Here is a 23,798-nt window from a genome sequence, read left to right as displayed (position 1 = left end):
CTACTATGCACGCTGCACCAGACAAGGAGTTAAACCCACTTTTATATGATCTCTTTGCCCAAGAACCGTCTGCAATGACTGTCAGTAAGGGATATCCTTCCTCGTCTATGTCACCATTTAAAATGGCGAGCCTTTTTTCTTCTTCACCAACGACAATCATTTCATCAAAGGCACATTCTTCGATTGTTGGCGCTAAATGTTGTTCTATGCTTGTGTAAGTTCCACGACTCAAATTTCATTTAATTGTGAATAGCCATTACCTGTACAAATAATTCCTTCTACGAAAGCAGTATTTGCGGAAACTTGCAGTTTCGGATCTTCGGAGTATACAGTTTCCTTTGCTAAGCACATTCTACACCGAAAAACATATTCGCTGAGAAAACCTTTTCTTATTTCTTTCACAAAATTTAAGTCAGATAATGTACAATTAGTGTGTTCATGCTAAATTTTTGAAAGCGCTGAAAATAAATATTTAATATCTACTATTCTGCGCCCTTCTAATTGTTCATGAATATCTGTTTCGTTGGGATTGTCTGCTTCTGCTTCTATAACTAAATCATCAAGCCTCGTTGATGACGTTGAACTAGCTGTTTCTGATAAATTTTGATCGAATAAATCTCGCGGAACTGTATACAAAGATGTCGGTCCAGAACTTGTGGAGGCTACAGCTAAGTTTCCAACAGCAGCAGCATTGGCGACATCGATGTTTATCTCTTTATCTCTTCATTTTTACTACCAGACATGTCAATTATTTGACCTAAATATAAATAATTATTTACTACTTCTACTGGTTTATCATCTAAGGGGATGCTATCAGGCATGCAATAACTATTGAACATTAGTTTAGTCTTATCTACGTTAATTTTTAATCCTACTTTTCTACTTTCCCTGTCCAGCTGTGTTAGTCTGATAAGTAGGTCAGCTGAATCACGAGCTACTAGAACTATATCGTCTGCGAACCGAAGGTGACTCAAAAAGCGACCATTGATGCTTACTCCGGCTGTATCCCAATCCAATTTCCTGAAAACTCCCTCAAGCACCGCATTGAATAACTTGGGCGAGATTGTATCTCCTTGTCTTACTCCTTTTCCTATGCTATGCTCACATCACTACATTTTGCATAATAAATAATAGTTACTAAGTCACAAGAAAGCATTATTACCTGGTGGTCGAATGTGTTGTAAGATGGATATTTCGTTTAAAATATCGTTTTTGTCTTTTAGTCGACTGGAACATACGTTATTTCTTCCCTTTTCTTCCATCCATTGTAAGTACTCAGTTCTTAGACTTTCGTACAAACAAACGCTGAACGATATGCATATGACACGACGGAAAGGAGAATTCAAAGAAGCGGGACGCGTAAATACATTCATAAGCGCGAGCGACCGAAACAGCATATTACGAAAGATGCATGCTCCCAAACGTTGCAAGTACAAATATTTCCCGCTCGCATCAATAATACATCAATAATATTCGATGTTTGGGAATTTGTGCTCGATGCAAAACGCGCGCGCACACACACACTCTCACTCACTTTCGTGGTAGTTCGGGCTGTAGCTCGAAGACAGAAACAAAAACAACATTTTTTATAAAGCGATATTCAAAAGTGACGCTGCTATCCAACCCTCTTAATAGCTTACAAAAGTGCTTTCCCGGAAACATAACACGACGAGATTGAAGCCTAACGCTCCTAATAGGAATGCACTAGGATATAGCCAAGGATAATAACCATATGTATGTACTTAATTATGGAACAAATCTCACAGGATCAGATTCTCAAAAAATGTTGAAATTTTCATCAAAACCTCTTGCTTCAAAATGATTTCATACCACGATGCCAAAAATCGTCCACGAAAACCCTGACATTTTGACTGAAAATATAAAGAAAAACTACATTCTATAATGTTTGGCATTTAACCCTCACCTTTCAGCTGTGAACGTACGTATTATAAACTCTACACACAATCTGAATAATTTACAGATATAAATCTACTCACAGAAGATACAGCCAAGTAAACAATCCAAAAATACTTTGTACGATAAGAAATATATGTCAATATACATACCTTTTGCCTCCGAGTTCAAGTGTAGTCGGAGTCAGATGTTTGTTAGCAGCAGCATGCACAATACGACCGACGGTCGTAGAGCCAGTGAAGAATATATAATCGAACTTTTGCTTCAGCAGCTCCGTAGTCTCTTCGACACCACCGAGCAAAACTTGCACGACTTCCTACAAATCAAGAGCTCATTTAATAATGTGAACGTGCACATTTAATAATGTAAATGTGCTCTTGCTTAAAATGAAAATAATAATCACACATGAACGCAGATCTATATAGACAATCGACACTCACATTATCGAGGTATTTGGGGATCAGCTCGGCGAGTAAATTTGTCGTCGCCACAGACATTTCAGAAGGTTTGATGACCACGCAATTTCCAGCAGCTATAGCACTCGCCAGTGGGATCATAGCTAATTGCAGAGGATAATTCCAAGGTGCCAATACCAATACAACACCATATGGATCATTATATATCACTACATCGTCCATCATGTTCACGAAACCTTTCGCTGGCTGAAATTTGAAACAATTCGTTCTATAATTCAAATCAATGATATAAACATAATGCTCGAGAGTCAACTTTTAAATCAGAATATGTTCCCGACGCGTCAACATGCGCTTTTAGTATATGCAAACGATTCTTACATTAAAAATGGGAACAATTTAAACTTCCATTTTATAAAATAATTGTACATTAGAAAATGCATTTTAAAAAAACTTTTGGACATTAAAACAAGTTTCTGTACATTTCAAAAAAAATGTGTGCATTTCTAAATGACGGATACAGATTGCATTAGAAAGTCTGCTTTGATCATTGAAAAAAATATTTGCTACTTAAAAAGTGGATGAAATGTGCATTAAAATGACATATGGACTGTGTCGGCAACGTCGCGAATATTAAAATACGAACCAACGTTTGGTTTGGTTTTATTTATTTATGATTTGGATAGGTTAGGTTTATTTATTTAAGATTAAATTTCACTAGTGAGAAACAAAAGTAAGCACTTTTGACATTTGACAGTTGTCAATAGCGCAAGACTGCAACGTTGCCAATTTTTGTATCCATTCTAATGCTAAAATCTATTTTTTCGAATGATCATTTCATATTTTTTAATGGTCACTTTATAATGCCAAAATATTTTATTCGATACACAATACGAGATTGTTTAATGCACCGAAAATAATGCAACTTTTTAATGCACAATCATTTTTTTAAGATACAAAGTATTTTTCGCAATGTGCAGTTAAATCGTACCCATTAAAAATTAACCTTGTATGTATGTATGTATTAAATACCTTTTCTGGTTTGACCCATTCGCGCAGATTCATCAAAGTGTTTGTCAAATCGTTTTTCACGTATTCAATCTCCAGGAGGATGGATTCTGATTTGTGCCTGCGCAAGTCTTTGGCCAGAGCGTCCATGATCTTGTCGGTGTTCTCTTCGTACAGCCTCATGATGGCTTTAAGTTGTTGTTCTCTGAATTTGATGGACTTGGTGACTCCTCGCGCGTATGCATCCCGAGCTTTTTGCACGACCTGAAATGCAATAAAACACAATCTTAAAAATTTGCCTACTGACAATTTCAAGTAGATACATTTTTTCCCATTAACTTTTCAGTTTGAGACTCGATTGAAAAAATCACGTTTCATGAATATCATATCAAGTAAAATAAAATGGGCTTGAATGCAAATTAAATTAAATTAAATTTTGGGATTTGAATAAATACATGTAAATTTTATATTATGAACCTTTTTCCGAAGTAACTATTTTTTGTATTTTACATACACACATGTATAAAAAATTATGTAACGAATTTCTGTTGCTTTGATGGTAGTAAAAATATTGTGATTTTGATCACATGGAGCATACATACATATTTACATACATACACATGTGTGTCAGAAATATAAGTGCTACCGATTACATACTACTCTAAAATATTTGGACAAATTCATCATCAAAAACGAAATATATGAAAAATAACGGCAAGAACAAACTCAAAAGTGCGGCACGGAACGCGTCGTGGACTCCAGCAGTGAGAGGCGTATCGTCACACAACAGGGGTTGTTCATACCGAGGTGGCACGTGCATATACAATTTGTTCGATCTTATTATTCCAACAAGTTTCTCCTACATTTATTCAAATATTGGAATCACCTTTATCAATCACTCTGAAGTCTATGTCAATAAAAATATAAAATATCACCGAAAACACTGTGGTGAAGGACGCTGTGGTACAGATTTGGTGTACCGGAGTATGTCTACCAATTTGTGTCTTTACACTGAATAAGGGCAAAAGCAACGAAAACACACGAGTGGTAAGTGGTACGTGTTTTTTTTTAGATACTTTTAAACATGCGAAAAAAACACAACAACTCTAAGCACATACACATGGTACACAGTCTCAAAAATCACCCCTGGAGTGTTTTCGGTGATATTTTATTCTTGCTTGACAGCAATCGATAACAGTGAATCCCATATTTAAAGAAATGTAGGATAAACTTGTCAGTTGAATATGGATATGCATATACGTGCGACCTCCCAAACATATGCATTCTGTATATATACAGCTTTCTGTATATATACAGCTTTCTGTATATATACAGCTTTCTGTATATATACAGCTTTCTGTATATATACAGCTTTCTGTATATACAAAGCTTTCTGTATATATACAGCTTTCTGTATATATACAGCTACGGCGAATGGTATATATATCTGGTGCAGCTATATATACCATCGAATATGAGCCATACTTGGCTATTGTTCGAATTTCTGAGAAATCAGTGTAAATATGTATGTACCTAAAGGTAAGAAGGTTAACAGATTCGGTCAGACGGAGACGCAATTCAGAAACAACGTGTGAACTTGTGTAGCTTTTCTGTCGTAAGTCATAACAATTAACAGATATTAACAATTAGCAAAAAAATATATTATAACACCACCACTAGCGACACCACTGAAAATATGATTTTTTACCTTCAAAATAGCTTTCAATATCATTATTTATATAAATTACAGAGAAGACATACATATATTCCAGTGCTCTTCTGCTGAATTGACAATTGCACATTCAATAAACAAGCACTGACCATCAAACCGAAGAGACAACCCGTATTAGGTCACAACATTACATCATCGATGCAACGATAGAAATAAAAAAACGACCAATCCATTAAATAAATCCAAGACGTAAATGATCTAATCTCTGCATTTTGATAGACAACACCCACCCACAAGTAACCAAACTGACTAAACCAATTAAATAAAATCCAAAATATTACCATAATTAGTTCAATCGGAACAAACCCCCCCAAATTAAAACATCACCTAACGTGAAAATAGAATAACCGGGTCAATCGGATGCCCAGCAGTCGGAAAAAAATTGGAGTCAACCTTGCGAAGAAAACGTGCCAATGACCTTGCGGAAAACCTGATTTGCACGTAGCGATAGTGAAAGTGGCATCACACGACAGCTGCCGTTAGAAAAAGCCATAGAGAAAAAAAAAAACGCACCTACGAAACATTTCATAACACAAGTAACGACCTCAATCGTTACGGTAATATGGCGCAAACATACGCGATCAATTTTAAAACAGAGTCGGAATTGAATAAGAACGAGTGTCGTGACGTCACCGCTCAGACTCTAAAGTGAGATCCTTGACCTTAGTGGAGAGACTGTCAAGCTTACAAAGCAACGAAAGAAATATCGATAGAAACCAGGGCTGTGGAGTCGATACAAAAATTCGACTCCAGAGTCCGACTCACATTTTAAAAATTATTATTTTTCCATTGGATTAATTTTCAAGTAGCTCTGGAGTACTAATACAGAGTGCCGCATATATCGGGCACAACACTATTCATATATATGTATAATATGTATAATTCTGTATGTGTGTGTAAGTGTGTGTGTGAGATAACGCTCGCCGTACAATAATAGTCGTTTCGATAATTATTAAATAATTTATTAAACTTAAACTGATTTGACTATGTATATGCAATGAAATACATTCTGATAAAGTTGGATACAAATTGTAATTTACACTAGCTTTCTCTAATATATGTTACTGTGAAATATAAATATTTATTTATTTATTTAATAGTTTTGGACCATTGTGGCATTACAGGAAGAACCTAATGCGCTACAATGGCCTACATTTGAAAAATATATAAAAACAATATATATCATCATATATATAATATCGCTATGCTGTCGGTCTGTGTATCTGAGATAACGCTTGCCGTACTTTAATAGTCGTTTCGACTCGACATACCTAAACCACTGCCAACAAAACGTATACGAATATAATAACAAAAAAAACTTCTATATATACCGTTTGCTACCAATGTTTCCTCTAGGCAAATAGTCTTTGAGCGTTTAGCGTCATCTATTGAAAATTTGTTTAATTGATTAATTCTTTTTTCTATTGGTGATTTATATTGTTTATATGTAGGTAATGGAAATGAGGAAAACGGGAATGAGTGTCATTGCAACGCAATAATTTCAAATGTTTTCGCGTTGCGAACTGCGTTTTTAGGGTGAAATAAACAATTGAATTATTTCAAATGTGTTCGCTGACTGTGTTTTTCCGACAAATGGGAACGGGAACGAGAACGGGAACAGGAACGGGAACGGGAATTGCATGCGTTATTGTGGCATTGCAACGCATGCCGAGTTCAGCTAGCATATATTATATATAAAATAACATGACAGTAATTTAAATAAAAAAAAAACAAAAGACTATGTAGAAATCACTTAAGTCTAGGAAAAATTTCAGCTGCGCGCGGCGCAGCTGAAATTTGCAAATCACCTTTTTGCTTTATAAAGTAATATCGGTTGATTTTATGTAACCATTTCAAAAAATATCTTCCAGAGTATATATGTATATGTATACATATTTACCATTGGTAATACATATATATATACTTAAAAAAAAGCTTGAAAGCCTCTGCCTCATTCTAAAATATTAACCACAAGTCGTTTACTTCAAGTGTTCAAAGTACTAGAAACCGTTAGTTTTCGATATCCGACAATTAACGACAAATGCCGATTGAAATTCAGTTTAATGCGGAAACCGGACATAAAACAGCCATAAAGATAATGTTATGGTTACTAAACCGGTTCAGTCGTGACACTCGTAACGACAAGTCAACATAATATATACTATAATAAGGGTAATTAGCAGCTGAACATGCGTGCATAGCCATTTCCGAATTTTCACAAAAAAAATCTAATATATAATTTCGAAAGAGACTTTGTATGTATGTATGTATTGTTGGTTCGTAAATCCGTGACGTCAACGATTTATTTATTTTTTTCGATTCATAGGCGTCGATTCGATTTTTTTCGATTCAAAGTCGCCAAGGGGACAGGCGCCGCCGGGGCCGCAGGCGCTGGATTCTGGTATACATATAATTTCGAAAGATACTTGTTTGTTTGTTCGTGACAGTCAATTTAATAAATAAAAAAACAAATGAGTATTCAAATAAATTTGATAAAATATTTACTATTAGATTAGTCATGTTTAAGCGGTTTATATTACAAATACCGGGCGAAGCCGGGTAAAACCACTAGTGTATTATATTTATAGACACTAGGATGTTCAGAAATATCATAACTTTCATAAATTACAAACATTTTGATGAAAGTATTACATATATTGGATTATAGACACAGTAACTGGTTACACGTAATTCAATTTCTCAACGATAATGCAATGAGTGAAACGGAGAAAAATGTTCAAATTTAAAAAGACCGGTTCTTCTCGCATCTAGAGCAATCTAATTTTTATTTTATAAAAAAATATGTACATATATATATATATATATGTATATATGGTGGTATTATTTTTATTTAAAAAAATAACTAAGAACTCCCATCATACATATCTCTGATACAATATGAGAATAATAATAGGGGTGATAGTTGAGTCGTAAATTGCTATAATGATAGTTCAATTACATACATAATATGTACTGTGAGATTGCAATTCTTTTCAATGTCAACTGCCTTTGCAAAATAACGAATATTTTACTACACGATTGCTAGAATATGTAAGTGGATTCATAAAATAATAAATTTACTTGTAACTTTTATACAAAAAAAAATATTTGATTTGAAACATTAATTAAAATAGACATACATACATATATATGTCTTATCAAAAACATTCTCTTCAGAATCTTTGTACATAAATTGAAAAAGCTCATTTTGCGGTCAAGTGAATTCAACTTTTGTTGTTTTCAAAGAAATCTGAATTTTACCGTTGTTTCCAAATCTTCTTTTTTTTTGTTGTATCTTAACCGCAAACCCATCGAAGAAGAAATTTTAAAGAGACTATTCAACTAAATATACTGCATTGCTACTACGGTGGCGTTTATTGATTTAATCCAGACCAGGTCGTGGCATGAATCTAAATTAAAAAAACACTCGACCTTTGACATTGAACTTTCCATCAAAATATTTTCAAGCACTTGCAGCAATTTTGATTTAAAGTGTTTTTTAATACGAAACATACTTTTTTTATATAATTTTGTATGTAAAAAAAATTATTCGTGAATAAAATATCATAATTTGGTTCCCAACTAATTTAATTTTTTTAACGATGGATTTCTTTCATCCATCATATGCACATTAGTATATTACATATAATAATTTTATATTAATACATGTCCTGAAACATGACACACACTAACTAATTAATGGTAAAAAAATGGAATTTTACATTTTGATACAAAAATCCACTGATATATACATATATATCTACAACTAATGTTGTGCCCGATGAAAAATCATCGCATGGGTTATGGAATATTAAGTTATTAAATAAAAAAAATTCAATGAAATGTGTCGGTGCTGTGTTCGATCCGCACGTGGTCTTATTTTTTTCAAATACCTTTCAATTGTTCAATATGAAAAAAAAGGTAAAAACTACCTACCTACCTATGTACATATCATATAAACAATATAAAAAAGCAATCGAAATAATTAATTAATTAAATTTTCAATAGATGGCACTAAATGCTCAGGGACTTAGGCCGTCTATTAGCCTAGAGGAAACATTGGTAGCAAATAGTATATATAGAAGTTTTTTCTTTCATTATTATATTCGTCCGTTTTTTTCACAGCGCTTTAGCTGCGACGTACATATGTATGTCGAATCGGAACGACTAATAGTACGGCGAGCGTTATCGCAGATATACAGACACATAGAATAGCGATATTATATATATATATATATATATATATATATATATATATATATATATATATATATATATATATATATATATATATATATATATATATATATATATATATATATATATATATATATATATATATATATATATATATGATTCTTTGTATTAAAAGTTTAGAAAATCAAACTGCTTGCAAATTCAACTTGAGTTTGTAAAATAAGAAGAGGCTAGTAAAAAAATGGCATACGTCAATTTATTTATTAAGTATTCTAGTACTGTACTCTATTCCAGTTGCTTTTTTTTGTCGACATCATTAGTGTTGCAACACGAAAAAAGCGTTACTTAATAAAAAAAAAAAACGAGCAAAACTGCCGAAACGACTGTAACGTTACCACAGTGAGATTTGCTCGTTTGAGTACCACGACGTGTAAATTGAAGAAATTCATTGTAAATATTCGACAATTATTATGACCGTCATGATGACTATCGACTTTTCCAGTAGGCACATTGTAATCGAGTTGAAAAGGTGACGCGCGACGTGTCATTGATAAATATAATCAATACCGACGGACAAAAAACAACAAAAAAACTGTCAATGCAAATCAATAAATACAAAAGTTTTTTCAAAACATCATTAATACATCAAAAAATGGATAAATAATCAATAACCCACTGCACTTAATATAGTCACTATACACTTTACATTTTTATTTGATTAGGGCAATAAATATGCGTTTCATAGAAAGCCATTTTGACATCTCAAATGTTTTGACACATGAATTTTTGGCGAAATTCATGTTTTCAAACGCTTATCTGTAAAAATACATATGTATGGTATATAATTTAAAAAATTGTATTAATCAACGCAACATCGAAAAAGTAATTTATAAAAAACGTTATAAAAAGTCATAAATTTTCATTTAATTACATATTATCATATTAGAAATCATACATTTTAATCCATTGCTTGCATTAAATAATCTTACAAACATAATAAAATCGGTACAATGTACAATATATCTGGAGATGAAAAAATCAAAACAAATTTATAAATTAAACTAGTATTTTTGATATACAATTTATACATATAATAATATATATACTCGTATATGTATAAAAACGGACGCGATGTACATATATACATATTGGGTATATACATATATGTACATATGTATGTGGCGAGTGCTTGGACCAGGAGTGGCGTGAAGGCCAATGTGAAGAATGTGGCGTGAAGACCAATCGTGTCGAGGAGACGCGAGGAAGCGGGAAAGTGGGAACCTGAATACCTGACATGTGCTCCTGATATTGAGCGCCTGAGTTGGAACGCATGCACAGAAGCGTACAGACATACACACACATTCGTTCATCAAGGATTGGATCTTTTTACTTTACTTAACATTACATTTATACATAACATATAAGCCAGCAGCATGGCTCGGTGGTTGGGCGTTTGCCTAGCACCGAGAGACGCCAAGTTCGATCCCATGAGTTTAACTCGATAGAAAAGAATTTATTCTGAGTATATATGTAATACTGGTGGGCAGACTTGGATATTTGTGCCTCCAGGTCGATCATTTCCTATCAGAGTTTGCCAATTTTTCTGATTTCATTGTTGAAACGGTTCCTCGATTAAATTGGCTAAATATCTTCCTACCTACTATGTCACCACTATTTGAGTATGACTAATATACAATAAAACGTATGTAAAAGTTAAAATTCATAGATGTCTCGTTAATTTCGAGTTTTCAGTGTCTCGTAATTCAACGACTTATGTAATAAAAGTGCTGCATTGTTTGTAATTAGCCAGGAAGGCGCGTTCGGGTTTATTTATTAGTTACATATATATAGTTATTCTGGTATATATGTAACTAATAAAAATAGCTTTATTTTAATTCGTGTATCAATCCCTTTCCAATCCCAAAATCGCCGGTTGAAATCAACGGGCACAACACTAGTTTATTATAATTGTGTATTGCCCGTTGATATATCATTATAGAGGTAGGATAGTCACAGTGCTATCCATTGTTCGGCAAACCTTTAACAATGTATTTACAACCTTTGAACAATACACGGCCCCCTCAGGCTCCGGTGACTATATATCAACATACACACATACATACTTTTGTAATGAAAATACTAAATGTTGATTAATTGATATGGTAACAAAGTACATAAATACAAACCATTTACCCAACAACACATTCGATCAATTCTCGTTTAACAATTTAAAGACATTTTTAGTTGAGGTCAAATATTGCATTGTCATGGCTACAGGTCGGCGCGACTTTGCGCCGTTCTTGTTAATTTTTCACCGTGCATTGTTCATTTTTATGATGAACCTTTTTTTTTGCTCTCTAGCTTTGTAGTTTCCCCTGTTCATTACTATTGTCCCTACAAAACTAGAAACCAAAAAATAGTTATCCATATAAAGCTGATCTGTAAGTCGATCCGATGACTCTGGGAAATCTTTATGGATGCACAGCACCAAAAAAAAAATTGGCTCAGTGGCAAAACTTGATTCCAAGAATTCTCTTCTACATATTTACACGCACATCAATCTGAGATTAATGGAAACCATTTAAAAAAGAAAGAAAAAAACACTCACCGCCGAATAGTCGACATTGCTTTTCCCATTGGCGACACCTGGAAAATAAAAAAAATTCAATAAAAAAATGATTTTTACAAAGCGAAAGCCTCCACCTATCGATCGAAGTATTCGCACCATAAAAATGCACGATTGCGAATCGATCAGTGTAAACATTCAGTGTTAAGTGTGCATTATCGTGTGTCGACTTGCTTAGCTGGTCACGCACTCGCTACTTTCACTTGTCTCTTCCTTGTCAGTACAGGATGAAGTCTGATACTGCTATAAGCGTTGCATGCTGGCGAGAGTACCCAGCTCTGCCCGGGATAAGTTCCGTATGTGAAAAAAATCAACCAACAAGCGGTCATGTCGAAAATACTAAACGGAGATTCGTTAACCCTTTGAAGGCTGATCAACCAACGCCGATCAACCAATGAACCAACGCCGATCGGCGTTTTACCAACAAGTCCATGAGCCTGATATACGACGATGGACGTTGTTTTTTGAGTATGTAAAAAAAAACAAGAATACTACCCACTAAGCCTTTCCAGTTAGCATTGAAAAAAAATGCATTGAACATGGGTCGTGTAATCCGTGTCAATGTTTATAAAGACTGGTTTACACCGGAATTTCTGAATTAATAACCGTAGCAGAATTTCTCGATGGAAATCCCTAGCTACTGAGTATTTTAAAGTGTAGCTCGGCATTTACATAGATTGTGAGCATTACATTTTAACAACAATGAAGAAGATGGAACTAGTTTTGGAAAAATACATTCATTATTTAACTATTATTTCGCCCTAATCGATTTATAATATACATATGTATAACGATACATATTTTGCAAGATATTAATGAAATAAAAAAAAGAAAAATTACCATCATTACATACAGAGATAAATAAATAATGTTAAATGACTATTAAATGTATTTTACTAACATATATATGTACATATTATAAATCATCTATAAAGTAGGCGAAGTGTCCTGAAAATTGGTCCTAATAAGGAAAAAAAAAACGATCGACATCTATGGCACGACTGCTCCTATTATTGTCAGTTTATGAATCATACGTTAAATTGGACTCAAACTTCCAGCTGATGACCCATCAAATGGCGTTTAATGTAAAACTCCTAGCTACGCCACTGGTCTTTAATAACACTGTTCAACACGAAAAATGTTTCAGAGACGAGATATGACTTTTCTTATAGATCTATGCCCAGTGATCACGAATCTGGTAATAAAAAATGCTCGAGATTCGGAGATATACATACATATATGTTTTTTAAATCGCGCGATTTTTCTATATCTTGGTGTTGTTCGGTCGATGTCTCAAAATCTGTCAATCTCCTGTTCAAAATGAATATTGGAATCTATAGTCGGGTATTTTATCTTACTTTTTAGCTTTCAAATCTCTCTAAGTAGTTGTCCAGTTCAAATCAAAAGTACGTATTTTCATTTGTGATTTTTTCCCACTGTTAATACTATTTTATATTGAGTATTTTCTATTGAAAGATGTTTATTGGGACAGTGTTCTGGCCACACTTTTTTTTGTTTTCGTCTAAAAGGGTTAATTGGAAGTGTGCTGAATTTTAAATCGGTAAAATTGCGAGCTAAAAGTTTGTACTAGTATTTACTCGTATTTACACGAAGCTGAATTGAATTAATAGGGATAATATATTAAATTGTCTTTATATGAGAATTAAATAAAATTCCACTTCACTTCACAAAATTCCACGAAAAATATTTCGACTATTCTTGTGGATTAATAACAAAAAATCTATTGATAACTGGCTTACCTCACATATATCTCCGAATCTCGAGACAATCAACATTTTTTATTACTAGATTCGTGTTCACTGGGCAGAGATCTATAAGAAAAGTCATATCTCGTCTCTGAACCAAAAAAAAGTCGTCATTTGTCGAACAGTGTAATCGATTCTTTCTGATAGAATCTTTAATAATCGAATTCGAATTAGAATTTAAGTTAGTTACTTATATTGCTTATGGATAGGCTCTCAATAATCGAGAAAGGGCGATCTTCTAACGAGATTATGAGAAATTTGCACCCAAAAGTCACTATTGCGCTAAACCGGTCGAGAGATATGTAGAGTTGCACTGTTGGGTTGATGCAACACTACATAGCTTTACGACACGTGGTGATATAGCAATGGTGCAATTCCACATTATCTACGGTACTGATGCATTTTCTAAGTGAGATACATCTGTTGGGAAAAATGAATCAGATTCAATATGAGAAACACTCGATTATAACATTAGAAATAGAAACATTTCTGTCGAGTCTACATACAAACAACAAAGAGAGTAAACAAGTTTTCGAGACTGGCTCACAATGCAATGTTACAGTGAAATTATATTTCAAGTGAAAATATATTATCACTGACGTTTCAGTAAAATCATAACCAGTTATGTACATTTTCAGGGTTGGTTTTATTCATTTAAGATTAGATTATTACGGTTGGTATTATTTAAGGGTTATGATAGGTTAGGTTAAGTAAGGATTGGCCCTATTCCTTTAAGATTGGGTTGTTAGGGTTAAATTTATAGATTTCAACATTGTAAATTTACTGCTTGAATTGGTGAAAATATATTATATATTTTAAATCCTTTTTATTATTACGAAATTATGTTCACAATACATCTTATATCTATTTTAATAGCTACTGATCTACTGATAATTTTCTATTTTACAATTTAATTTAATTTGGTTAGTAATCATAGTATTATATTATTCTAATGTTCATGTACAGCATAATAGGAAAAAGAGCTCAAAAACTTATTTACAATTCTTTCAATTAAAATATGCTTTCACTGTAACACATATAAAGCAAAACGCAGATTACCTAAACACAATCTGCTTTAGATCGACGACTTTAGAGAGTCTTTAGTTAATATTATGTACATACATATTAGATGTATTATGAGCATTTATAAAAATAGTAAATAGGTTTTTGAGCTCTTTTTCCTATTATGCTGTACATTAACATTTGAATAATATAATACTATAATTACTAACAAAAATAAATTAAAATTATAAAATAGAGTAGATCAGTTGCTATTAAAATAGATATAATACGCATTGTGAACATAATTAAGTAATAATAAAAAGCATTTAAAAATCAAATATAAAACAAAAATGACAAAATTGGTCATGAATAAAAATTAGCTTCCAAAATGATGTCATAATATGTGGTTAATTTATAGTTAGATAGTTCACATGGGTACGATGCTAATTATAGACCCAAAATTAATAAGTCATTATCGTTCACGTTTTGATATTATTGTATTGAATGTTTGTCATATCATATCATATATAAATACAATCAAAGTTCAACAATAATTAAGTGAAGATTAATTTTGGAGAAAAAAATCGTAGATAATAACAATATCCAAAGATAAATACGAACATACATATTATATGTGATTCTATGTATTATACACAATTCTATTGAAAATGTTTCATATTTTTTTACATAATAGACTGGTTTTGCAGAGGTTAGTCAGTGATTACGACCTTCATTGCATTAAAGATCACCTTCGACTAATTATATATTCCTGTTTATAACGATCAAGCTACAATATACATAATGTATGTATGTACATCTAAAAAATGATGTGCATTAAAAATCTAATTAAACATGCATGACATTCTACATATAATACCTTTAAATCACCTGTTTCGGATTTATACATCTAATGAGTATTTGAATACCATAATAGTTAATCTGATTTGATGTTGGCATGGAAAATATTTGGACTCAGTAAATGTAACGGATTGATAAAAATCTACGTACATATGTACATATTATCTGATATGTTTGACTCTCATAAATCAATGGCATTGCATGCTATGTAAATGCAATAATTTTATTTTTAAGTCCAAAGACTATATATATCTCTTTTTCGATGTAAATTTTGACCCAGACTTGAACTTTTGTCAACCGAACAATCGAATTAGCACTTGAATGTGGAATGTGAAGTTTAAAAATTGAAATATTTTTTAATCATATCAATACAAAACAAGCTCAAAAGAAATAAATATAAATACATATATTTAGGAAATTACTATTATTCCCACTTAAAAACTTATAAACATATGATTTTGGAAGTAAACTATGTGATTCAAATTAAATTTAAATCAATTTGTCAATTTAATGATACATTGATAGATTGGTCTTTAAAATATTTATTTTCCTTATATGTTTTGTAGTAATTTAAAATTAAAATATGTTTTGTAGAAATTTTCTCATGAGAATCATATAAGAAAGACCATTTGGAATATTCTAGGCACATGTTAATTAATCTTTTTAATGTATTTTTGTAGTTTGATTACACGGATAACAGATGAGCATACAATGAATGCTTCGCTGAACATCAATGAAATGCTGGCCATTCACTTGTAAATAACAAAAAGTTAAATAAAATATGTAAATTACGTCAAAGCAAGTTCACCTCTAACGAGGCAACAGTTGCAACTTTTTACGATTAAAATTAACATCAAGCTAAGCCTGATTACCTGAAATGAGAATTAAATCAAGTCTAATGCAATCAGATTGCGAACATTGGAAGATAAAAAAAACATGATTAAAGGCTATAATCAATTTGTACGTTACTGTTATTCGTAGCAAAAAAATCGCACTTAGAACAAAGTTCACTGTGATAAATAATAATGTTATATGTTAATGCAATATACAGGTACATATCTACATACATTAAATTCATACATTTGATATGGTGAGAGAAACATTTTATTAATGTATTCCAATTTTAAACACTGAGCATCATTCGGTTAAAGGCGGGGGGGAAGCAAAATTTTAATTTAATTATTAAACCACTTTGACAAATTTCCCTAAAATTGAAACCTAGATAGATCGCTTTTTCGGACCCAAAAACAGCGGATTTCATCAGAATCTTTCAGTCCATTTTCAAAATAAAATTCATATATTTATGAGTATATAAAAACATCGTTAAATAGTGTACAGGATAAAATCATATGTATTATTATTTCTCAGTTCAATTTGAGTGTTACTTACTCGAATAAATCTTGTTTTTTCCACAGCGAATTAAATAATAAAAATAAAACGCATTTGAACATAAAAAACAACACGAAAGAATATGAAAATAAATAAATGACAAAAAATTGATGCAAATCGGTGATTAATTGATGGCAAGTTTTGTCACCGCATTTGGACCAAACAGGAAGAGGGCAGAATGGGTTGGGCGGTGGCACGCACCTGATGTGCGGGTCGTTTATTAAATAATTAATAAGCATTTAACGGCCGGTAAAAATTAAGTATGTCACTCACTCATGTTTATGGTTGTAGAGTGTTCAGGGCGCAGACAAAAGCGAGTCGAAACGCAGAATGTTGACGAATCGCACTCAAAATTACAACTGCGAGCAGCTGACGGCTTGACGAGTGGCGAACATTCGCGGGTTTTTCAGGCAGACGGCGCTGCATTCGCGTCGGTAAAGCAGTGCGCTGCTTTCACCGTGTTTGACGCCTATGCGTCAAATGTCACACTAATTTTGTTATTATGAAAAGCTTTTGTTTTCCAATGAAAATAAAATCCAATCAATCATGACTTATAATAAACTAGTGGTTTTACCCGACTTCGCTCGGTATTTTGTAATATAAACCGCTTAAACATGGCTAATCTAAGAGTGAACATTTTATTAAATTTATATGAATAGTTTTATTTTATTTAAATTTATTTTAATATTCATTTGTTTTTTTATTAAATTGAACGTCACGGATCCTACGATCCAAACAAACAAACATACAAAGTCTCTTTCGAAATTTTACATATATTAGATGAATATTTTTGGATAAATGTCAAGAGCTTTAAAAGCTTTCAAAATTATATTTTGGGATGCGATAAAAACGCTGCTGATATCTACATACATATGTATGTATATGTATATGTACATACGGTGACCATATTTTTCGGAAAAAGTAAACATAAAAATAGTTTTATAACTTAAGTTAATAAAATATTAGCATAAAAGATTTTTTAATTCAAATACAATTGTATTTATTATACATATTAAATTTACAAGACGTATACTGCTACTCTAATACGTACGTTTAGATTTTAAAAAATATTGCGATAAAAAACTCATCTTTGTAAACGTGGTAAAGAAAAAAAATGTGTGAAAAAAAGTATATTTTCGACTGTCAAAATTTGCTAGATAATCAATTATAAGTATTTTAAGACATTGTAAACTCACAATCAATGGGAAAAACATCTGAAAATTGATTCCAATACTAACTTTTGGCATAGTAGTACTAGATTTTGAGTAAAAAACTGTAAAAACAAAAATATTACGCATTTTTTAAACTCACATGTCTTACGAATATAAACAAAAAGAAACCAGAAAAAAATCATTGTCATATTCGAATTTAGAATATAAATAAACCTAAAGAACAAAGCAGTGCAATAAGGGACTGTCCTCTAAAATAAAGGACGTATGGATAAAGATTTTATACTCTCGCGAATTCAAATAAAAACGGTTTATTTCCCAAAACAGTGTGCATTTAATATCCAATGCAAATGCTTAAACCGGTATAGCTCAAAAATCATCATTCTTGGAACAACCGTTAAATTAATGTATAATTTAGCAAAAAAATTAAACTTCAAATTTGCACAAAACAAAAAAATTAAACGGCACATCGGATATGAAAATAAATATAATATATACGTGTTCCTCATTTTGCAGAAAAACTGTTTTTCTTGGTTTTCAAACGAGTACAAATACTCTAAATTCCTAAAATAATAAAAAAAATTGCGCTTGTTTGAAGTGTAAATGTATTATAAACTTTTCACGGCCAAAAAGAGTGCTTGTATAATGATTAAGTTGGCATGCTTCAGTCGAGTGTATGATGAAGGTGGCATGCTTGGGTCGAATTTATGTACATATATTTAAGTTGGTATCTGTGTCTACCACCTTTTTAATGAATTTAATCCTACATAAATATACATATACATACAATGAGCTGTTATAATTGAAAGTGACATATGTAAGTCCACTTTTCTTTATTCTGCTTTTCAAAGATTCTGGCGGTGGTCAAGTTTCTATTGCCCTTAAAAAATGGTTGACTATTGTCAACTAGTGTTGTGCTCGTTGAAATTTCAACGGGTGATTTCGGAAACAAATTGATACAAGATTTAAAATAAAGTTACAATACGAATAATAACACTGTTCGACACGAAAAATGGTTCAGAGACGAGATATGACTTTTCTTATAAATCTATGCTCAGTAAACACGAATCTGGTAATAAAAATTGTTGATTGGCTCGACATTCGGAGATATACATATGTATGTGTTTTTTAAATCGCGCAATTTTTCTATATCTTGATGTTGTTCGGTCGATGTCTCAAAATCTGTCAATCTCCTGTTCAAAATGAATATTGGAATCTATAGTCGGGTATTTTATCTTTCATTTGTAGTACTTTTCAGCGTTCAAATCTCTCTAAGTAGTCGTCCAATTCAAATCAAAAGTCAAAAGTACGCATTTTAACTTGGGATTTTTTCCCACCGTTAATACTATTTTTTTATATTCAGTTTTTTCTATTGAAACATGTTTATTGGGATAGTGCTCTGGCCACACTATTTTGTTTTCGTTCATAAACATACATACATATGTATGTACATCGCGTCCGTTTATATATATATATATATATATATATATATATATATATATATATATATATATATATATATATATATATATATATATATATATATATATATATATATATATATATATATATATATATATATATATATATATATATATATATATATATATATATATATATATATATATATACATATATATATATATATATATATATATATATATATATATATATATATATATATATATATATATATATATATATATATATATATATATATATATATATTATTATTATATTATTTCTATTGTCAATCTTTTATTTTTTGCTCTCTTGCTTTGTAGGACAATAGTAATATTGTGACCGTATTGCTATGAATTTCATAGACCTCTTATAACACACACCATAAAGGTTCCAAAGACACTATTCGTTTGAATCATTGTCCCAATATAAGACTAAAAGTAATCAAGTGATGCAATCGATAAGCCTAACGAAATTAAAGTTCACGCAAAATTTCACAACATATAACGTTAGATTCATTGTAAACATTCGTAAGTAATTTCTCAATAACAAGCTGAGCTTTTCTTTCTATGTATATAATAATAATCGTCATATTATTAACGCATTTTACGAATTGCACAATTAGTCGTGTATGTACATAGTCTGAAGTGAGCGAAAAATGATGCAAGTCCAAATTTGACCGACGACGTTTATTTCAAAATGAAACGTATGTACTTAGAGGTTGACGCTATTTGCGAATAATTGAGTTTAGCAATGAGGAAGACACAGCTTCTTGATTAGGTACTTCAAAATTTTACAATAGACTGTTAAAAAAAATCAGTATGTGATGGATAAATGAACTGGCGAAATGAATAGACGTGATTCATTCCAGCGATTGTTTCTTATTGATTCAAACTATCATTAATCATTTGACTTGTTTAATTTTTTTTAGAAATGTCGACCTTTTGTATGCAGAAATTTGAATACGGATTGCTTGTATTGAAAAAAATGGGTATATCCATTTGCGTGTTTGTTCATATAATGACATACTTCATAAATCAAGAATGTGACGAAGAAAACAAACTCCTTTAATCATAATCAGCATATTATATTGACAGGAAATTTAGATAGGTACTTTTTAACATATCAAAAGTTAGTAAAATAGGTAAGTGGTTCATTAACAATTCGACTCTTCGATTGGTATTCCAATCTACATATCATCAGCTTCATATTGTTCATTAAATTGACTATTGTCTACTTCAAGGACGTCGTTTCAGCTTTTTCTTTTATCAAAATAAAAATGGAAAATATACAACTTTGCATACACCTTATTGAGTTGAATATTTGTATTCTTTATGTACTAACTTAGAGTTGATAAGGTTTTGGTCAGAACGCAATTTTATTCAATTACTAAAACTTTTTTTAAATCCATCTCATTCGATGTTTTGTGATAGACTGGACGTTCGCAAATAAAAATACAAAAAATAAAATCACTTGTGATTGAACCGATTCAGTAAAATATTAATTAAAACCTTTCTTGAAAACAAACAATAAACACGAACTTTCGGAAAAAATATACGTTACACATCTGTTTCTGAGATATTTTACCATTCAAAAAGCAAAATATACTTACATTGAAATCATAAACTTTATTGGCCACTAAGTTTATTGCAACCATTACTTTATTGGCCACTAAGCTCCCCAAAAGTAACATAAGAAATAAACGTAGCATTCATAGATCCATAGTATTTCATTCATACTATTTTTTAAATTCACACTATTCCTAAATTTAGGGGGGACAAGTGCCCCCCCCCCATGCTCTCCCCCCCCCCCCAAATGACGTCCCTGATTTACTTACAAAATAATACATATGTACGTCTCAGAGATACTTACACTCCTTCTGTGTACATATGTATATATTCATCTCATTAACAACACTTTCAAATTTCAAATTTAAAAAGACGCGTCCTTGATTGTACGGATGTTTTTGTAATATAAACTGAACCACAGACCAAATCACTTTATAAAAAATTGAAGCATTTCGCTTTAATGAAAAGTAATTTGACTGCACACCGTGCATTTCTACTTTACTCTTGACATACAAAATCATCATAACCGAACCACCTCGATTTTGGGGGCCGATCGACTTTTTCCCACCCGAAATAACTATCAACTTCGAACTGTGACATCTTCGAAAGTGGAATCATTGCAACAATGAGGGACTCACCCTTGTCCTCGACAGCTGTGACACCATTCAGTTGGGTGTAGTTGAAACCTCCCATGTTGACCGGTTCAGATGACTCTACGCTGATCTTGATGGCCTCCGGTTGCTTCTTGTCCTGGTGGACCTTCACTCTGGAGACTGCCTCCTCGTCACTGCTGCTGTGTCCCAATTCCACCACGAAGTCACCGAGATGATTTTCACCACCATTGGAGAGTACAACACCCGCAGCGTGACTGCCCTCTTGAGTGGCCACACCACGAATGTCCGGCTCCACCATTTTGGCCTTCGACTTCTAAACAAAAAAAAACCGGATTTTTTACGTCATGTATGAGCGCTAATGCTACCAAATCACATTATTACATGTTGATCTGTACTTTTTATCTACGCAATAATGACAGAAAGAGAGCAATTTATGGAGAAAAAAACGCTTGTTAAAAAGCACCCCAATCAAAATTATAAAAAAGTAATCGTGGAAAACTACTAGTCATATTTTGACATGTTAGATAGTTTTAATAAAATTTTGTAAATATCTTAAATAAAAAGAATAAAACTTCTATATATACTGTTTGCTACCAATGTTTCCTTTAGGTTAATAATAATAATAAGTCTTAAAAATTTATTTAATTAATTAATTTTTCTATCGGTGTTTTATATTGTTTATATGTAGGTAGGTAGGTATTTTTACCATTTTTTTCATACTAAACAATTAAATATAAATATGAAATCAAATATATTTAAAATACGACCGCATGCGGATCGAACAAAGGACCGACACATTTCTTTTAATTTTTTTTATTTAATAACAACAATAATTTGTTGTTTTATTTTTTCTTATGTTTTTGATCTTTTATGTATTGTCTGGCCACAGTGTGATATTGGGGTGATCTGTAAAGACACTGTGGTATTTTTTTATATTAAAATAAATAAATAAATATCTTAATATGCCATAAACCATGCGATGATATTTCATCGGGCACAACACTCGTAAATCTTAAATATATAATTTCGAAAGATACTTTGTATATCTGTATGTATGTATGTAAGTTTTGGTTCGTAGAATTTAAATTTAATAAAAAAAAACAAATGAATATTCAAATAATCCGCCGGGGTCGGAGCCCTAGGCGGCGCAGACGACGGAGGTGGAACCCTAGGGGGCGCTGACGACGGGGGTGGAGCCCTAGGGGGCGCAGGCGCCGGATTCTGGTATACATATAATTTTGTATGCAAATATTTTTTTATAAGAGACTTACTATATATGTTTGTTTGTTCGTGACCGTCAATTTAATAAAAAAAACAAATGAGTATTCAAATAAATTTATATAAAATAAAACTATTCAAATAAATTTGATAAAATGTTTACTATTAGATTAGCCATGTTTAAGCGGTTTATATTATAAATACCGAGCGAAGCCGGGTAAAACCACTAACTAGTATACATATAATATTGGAAAATTTCTACATAATTCTTCTTAGGTTAAACTTCGTTTAAGTTTTGGTTTCAATTCACAAATAAGAAAATTCTTTTGTTTTAGTGTAAAATGCACAGCGTCTGAAAGTAAATAACAAATATTTTCAAACCAAAATGGCCAACTTTGTTTTATATTTTTTAGTAACGACGGTTCATTGCTCTGATGCTTTTGTCCTGTAACCTTGCTTTGAGGTACAGGACAAAAGCATTAAAAGGACATGGCTGTTTTTTTTTAATACTACATACTTTGTCAAAATAATGAATATACAGACAGAAAACTAATATGTCATTAGTGGTGGACCACAGTAATTTGTCGGTATGTAGATAAAAGGTTCATTAGATATTCCAAAATGAACTTTCTCGTGTCGAATGTTGCAAAGACAGTTTTCTTGCAGACTAATGATATAATTTAATTTTTCCCACCACTTAATCTATTCTCGATTACTCTGTAATTTTCATTGCAAAATACGCGAATTAAAATAGATTAAGCCACAGACTCTACGTAAGAATAATTATCCATTTCGTAAGTTACTGTGCGACACCTGAATGCCTCAAACAATAAAAGCTTAGCTTCACTTCCGCAATCATAGAT

At 31.8% G+C, this 23,798-nt stretch overlaps 1 protein-coding gene across 8 annotated transcripts in view; it reads right to left on the bottom strand.

Moving 5' to 3' along the window:
• The window catches only part of Aldh-III (Aldehyde dehydrogenase type III), a 35,247-nt gene that overhangs the window by 7,679 nt on the left and 3,770 nt on the right, over positions 1–23,798 (bottom strand). For 4 of the 8 annotated variants that reach the window (XM_077435672.1, XM_077435671.1, XM_077435669.1 and 1 more), the window contains exons 2-6: positions 21,742–22,030; positions 11,873–11,910; positions 3,360–3,599; positions 2,355–2,576; positions 2,067–2,230 (exon numbers count right to left, since the gene is read on the bottom strand). In XM_077435672.1, coding sequence (XP_077291798.1) covers positions 2,067–2,230; positions 2,355–2,576; positions 3,360–3,599; positions 11,873–11,910; positions 21,742–22,015 — 938 coding nt within the window. In that variant the 5' untranslated portion in view covers positions 22,016–22,030. Of the gene's footprint in view, positions 1–2,066; positions 2,231–2,354; positions 2,577–3,359; positions 3,600–11,872; positions 11,911–17,178; positions 17,325–21,741; positions 22,031–23,798 lie in introns of those variants that run through there. The other 4 variants (XM_077435677.1, XM_077435676.1, XM_077435673.1 and 1 more) reach the window with 3 other exon arrangements.

The sequence above is a fragment of the Arctopsyche grandis genome, chromosome 8 (genome assembly GCF_051622035.1).
Source record: "Arctopsyche grandis isolate Sample6627 chromosome 8, ASM5162203v2, whole genome shotgun sequence".
NCBI classification, from domain to species: domain Eukaryota; kingdom Metazoa; phylum Arthropoda; class Insecta; order Trichoptera; family Hydropsychidae; genus Arctopsyche; species Arctopsyche grandis.
Note: the sequence above shows the minus strand (reverse complement) of the source record. Positions and strands in the feature narration are given on the sequence as shown.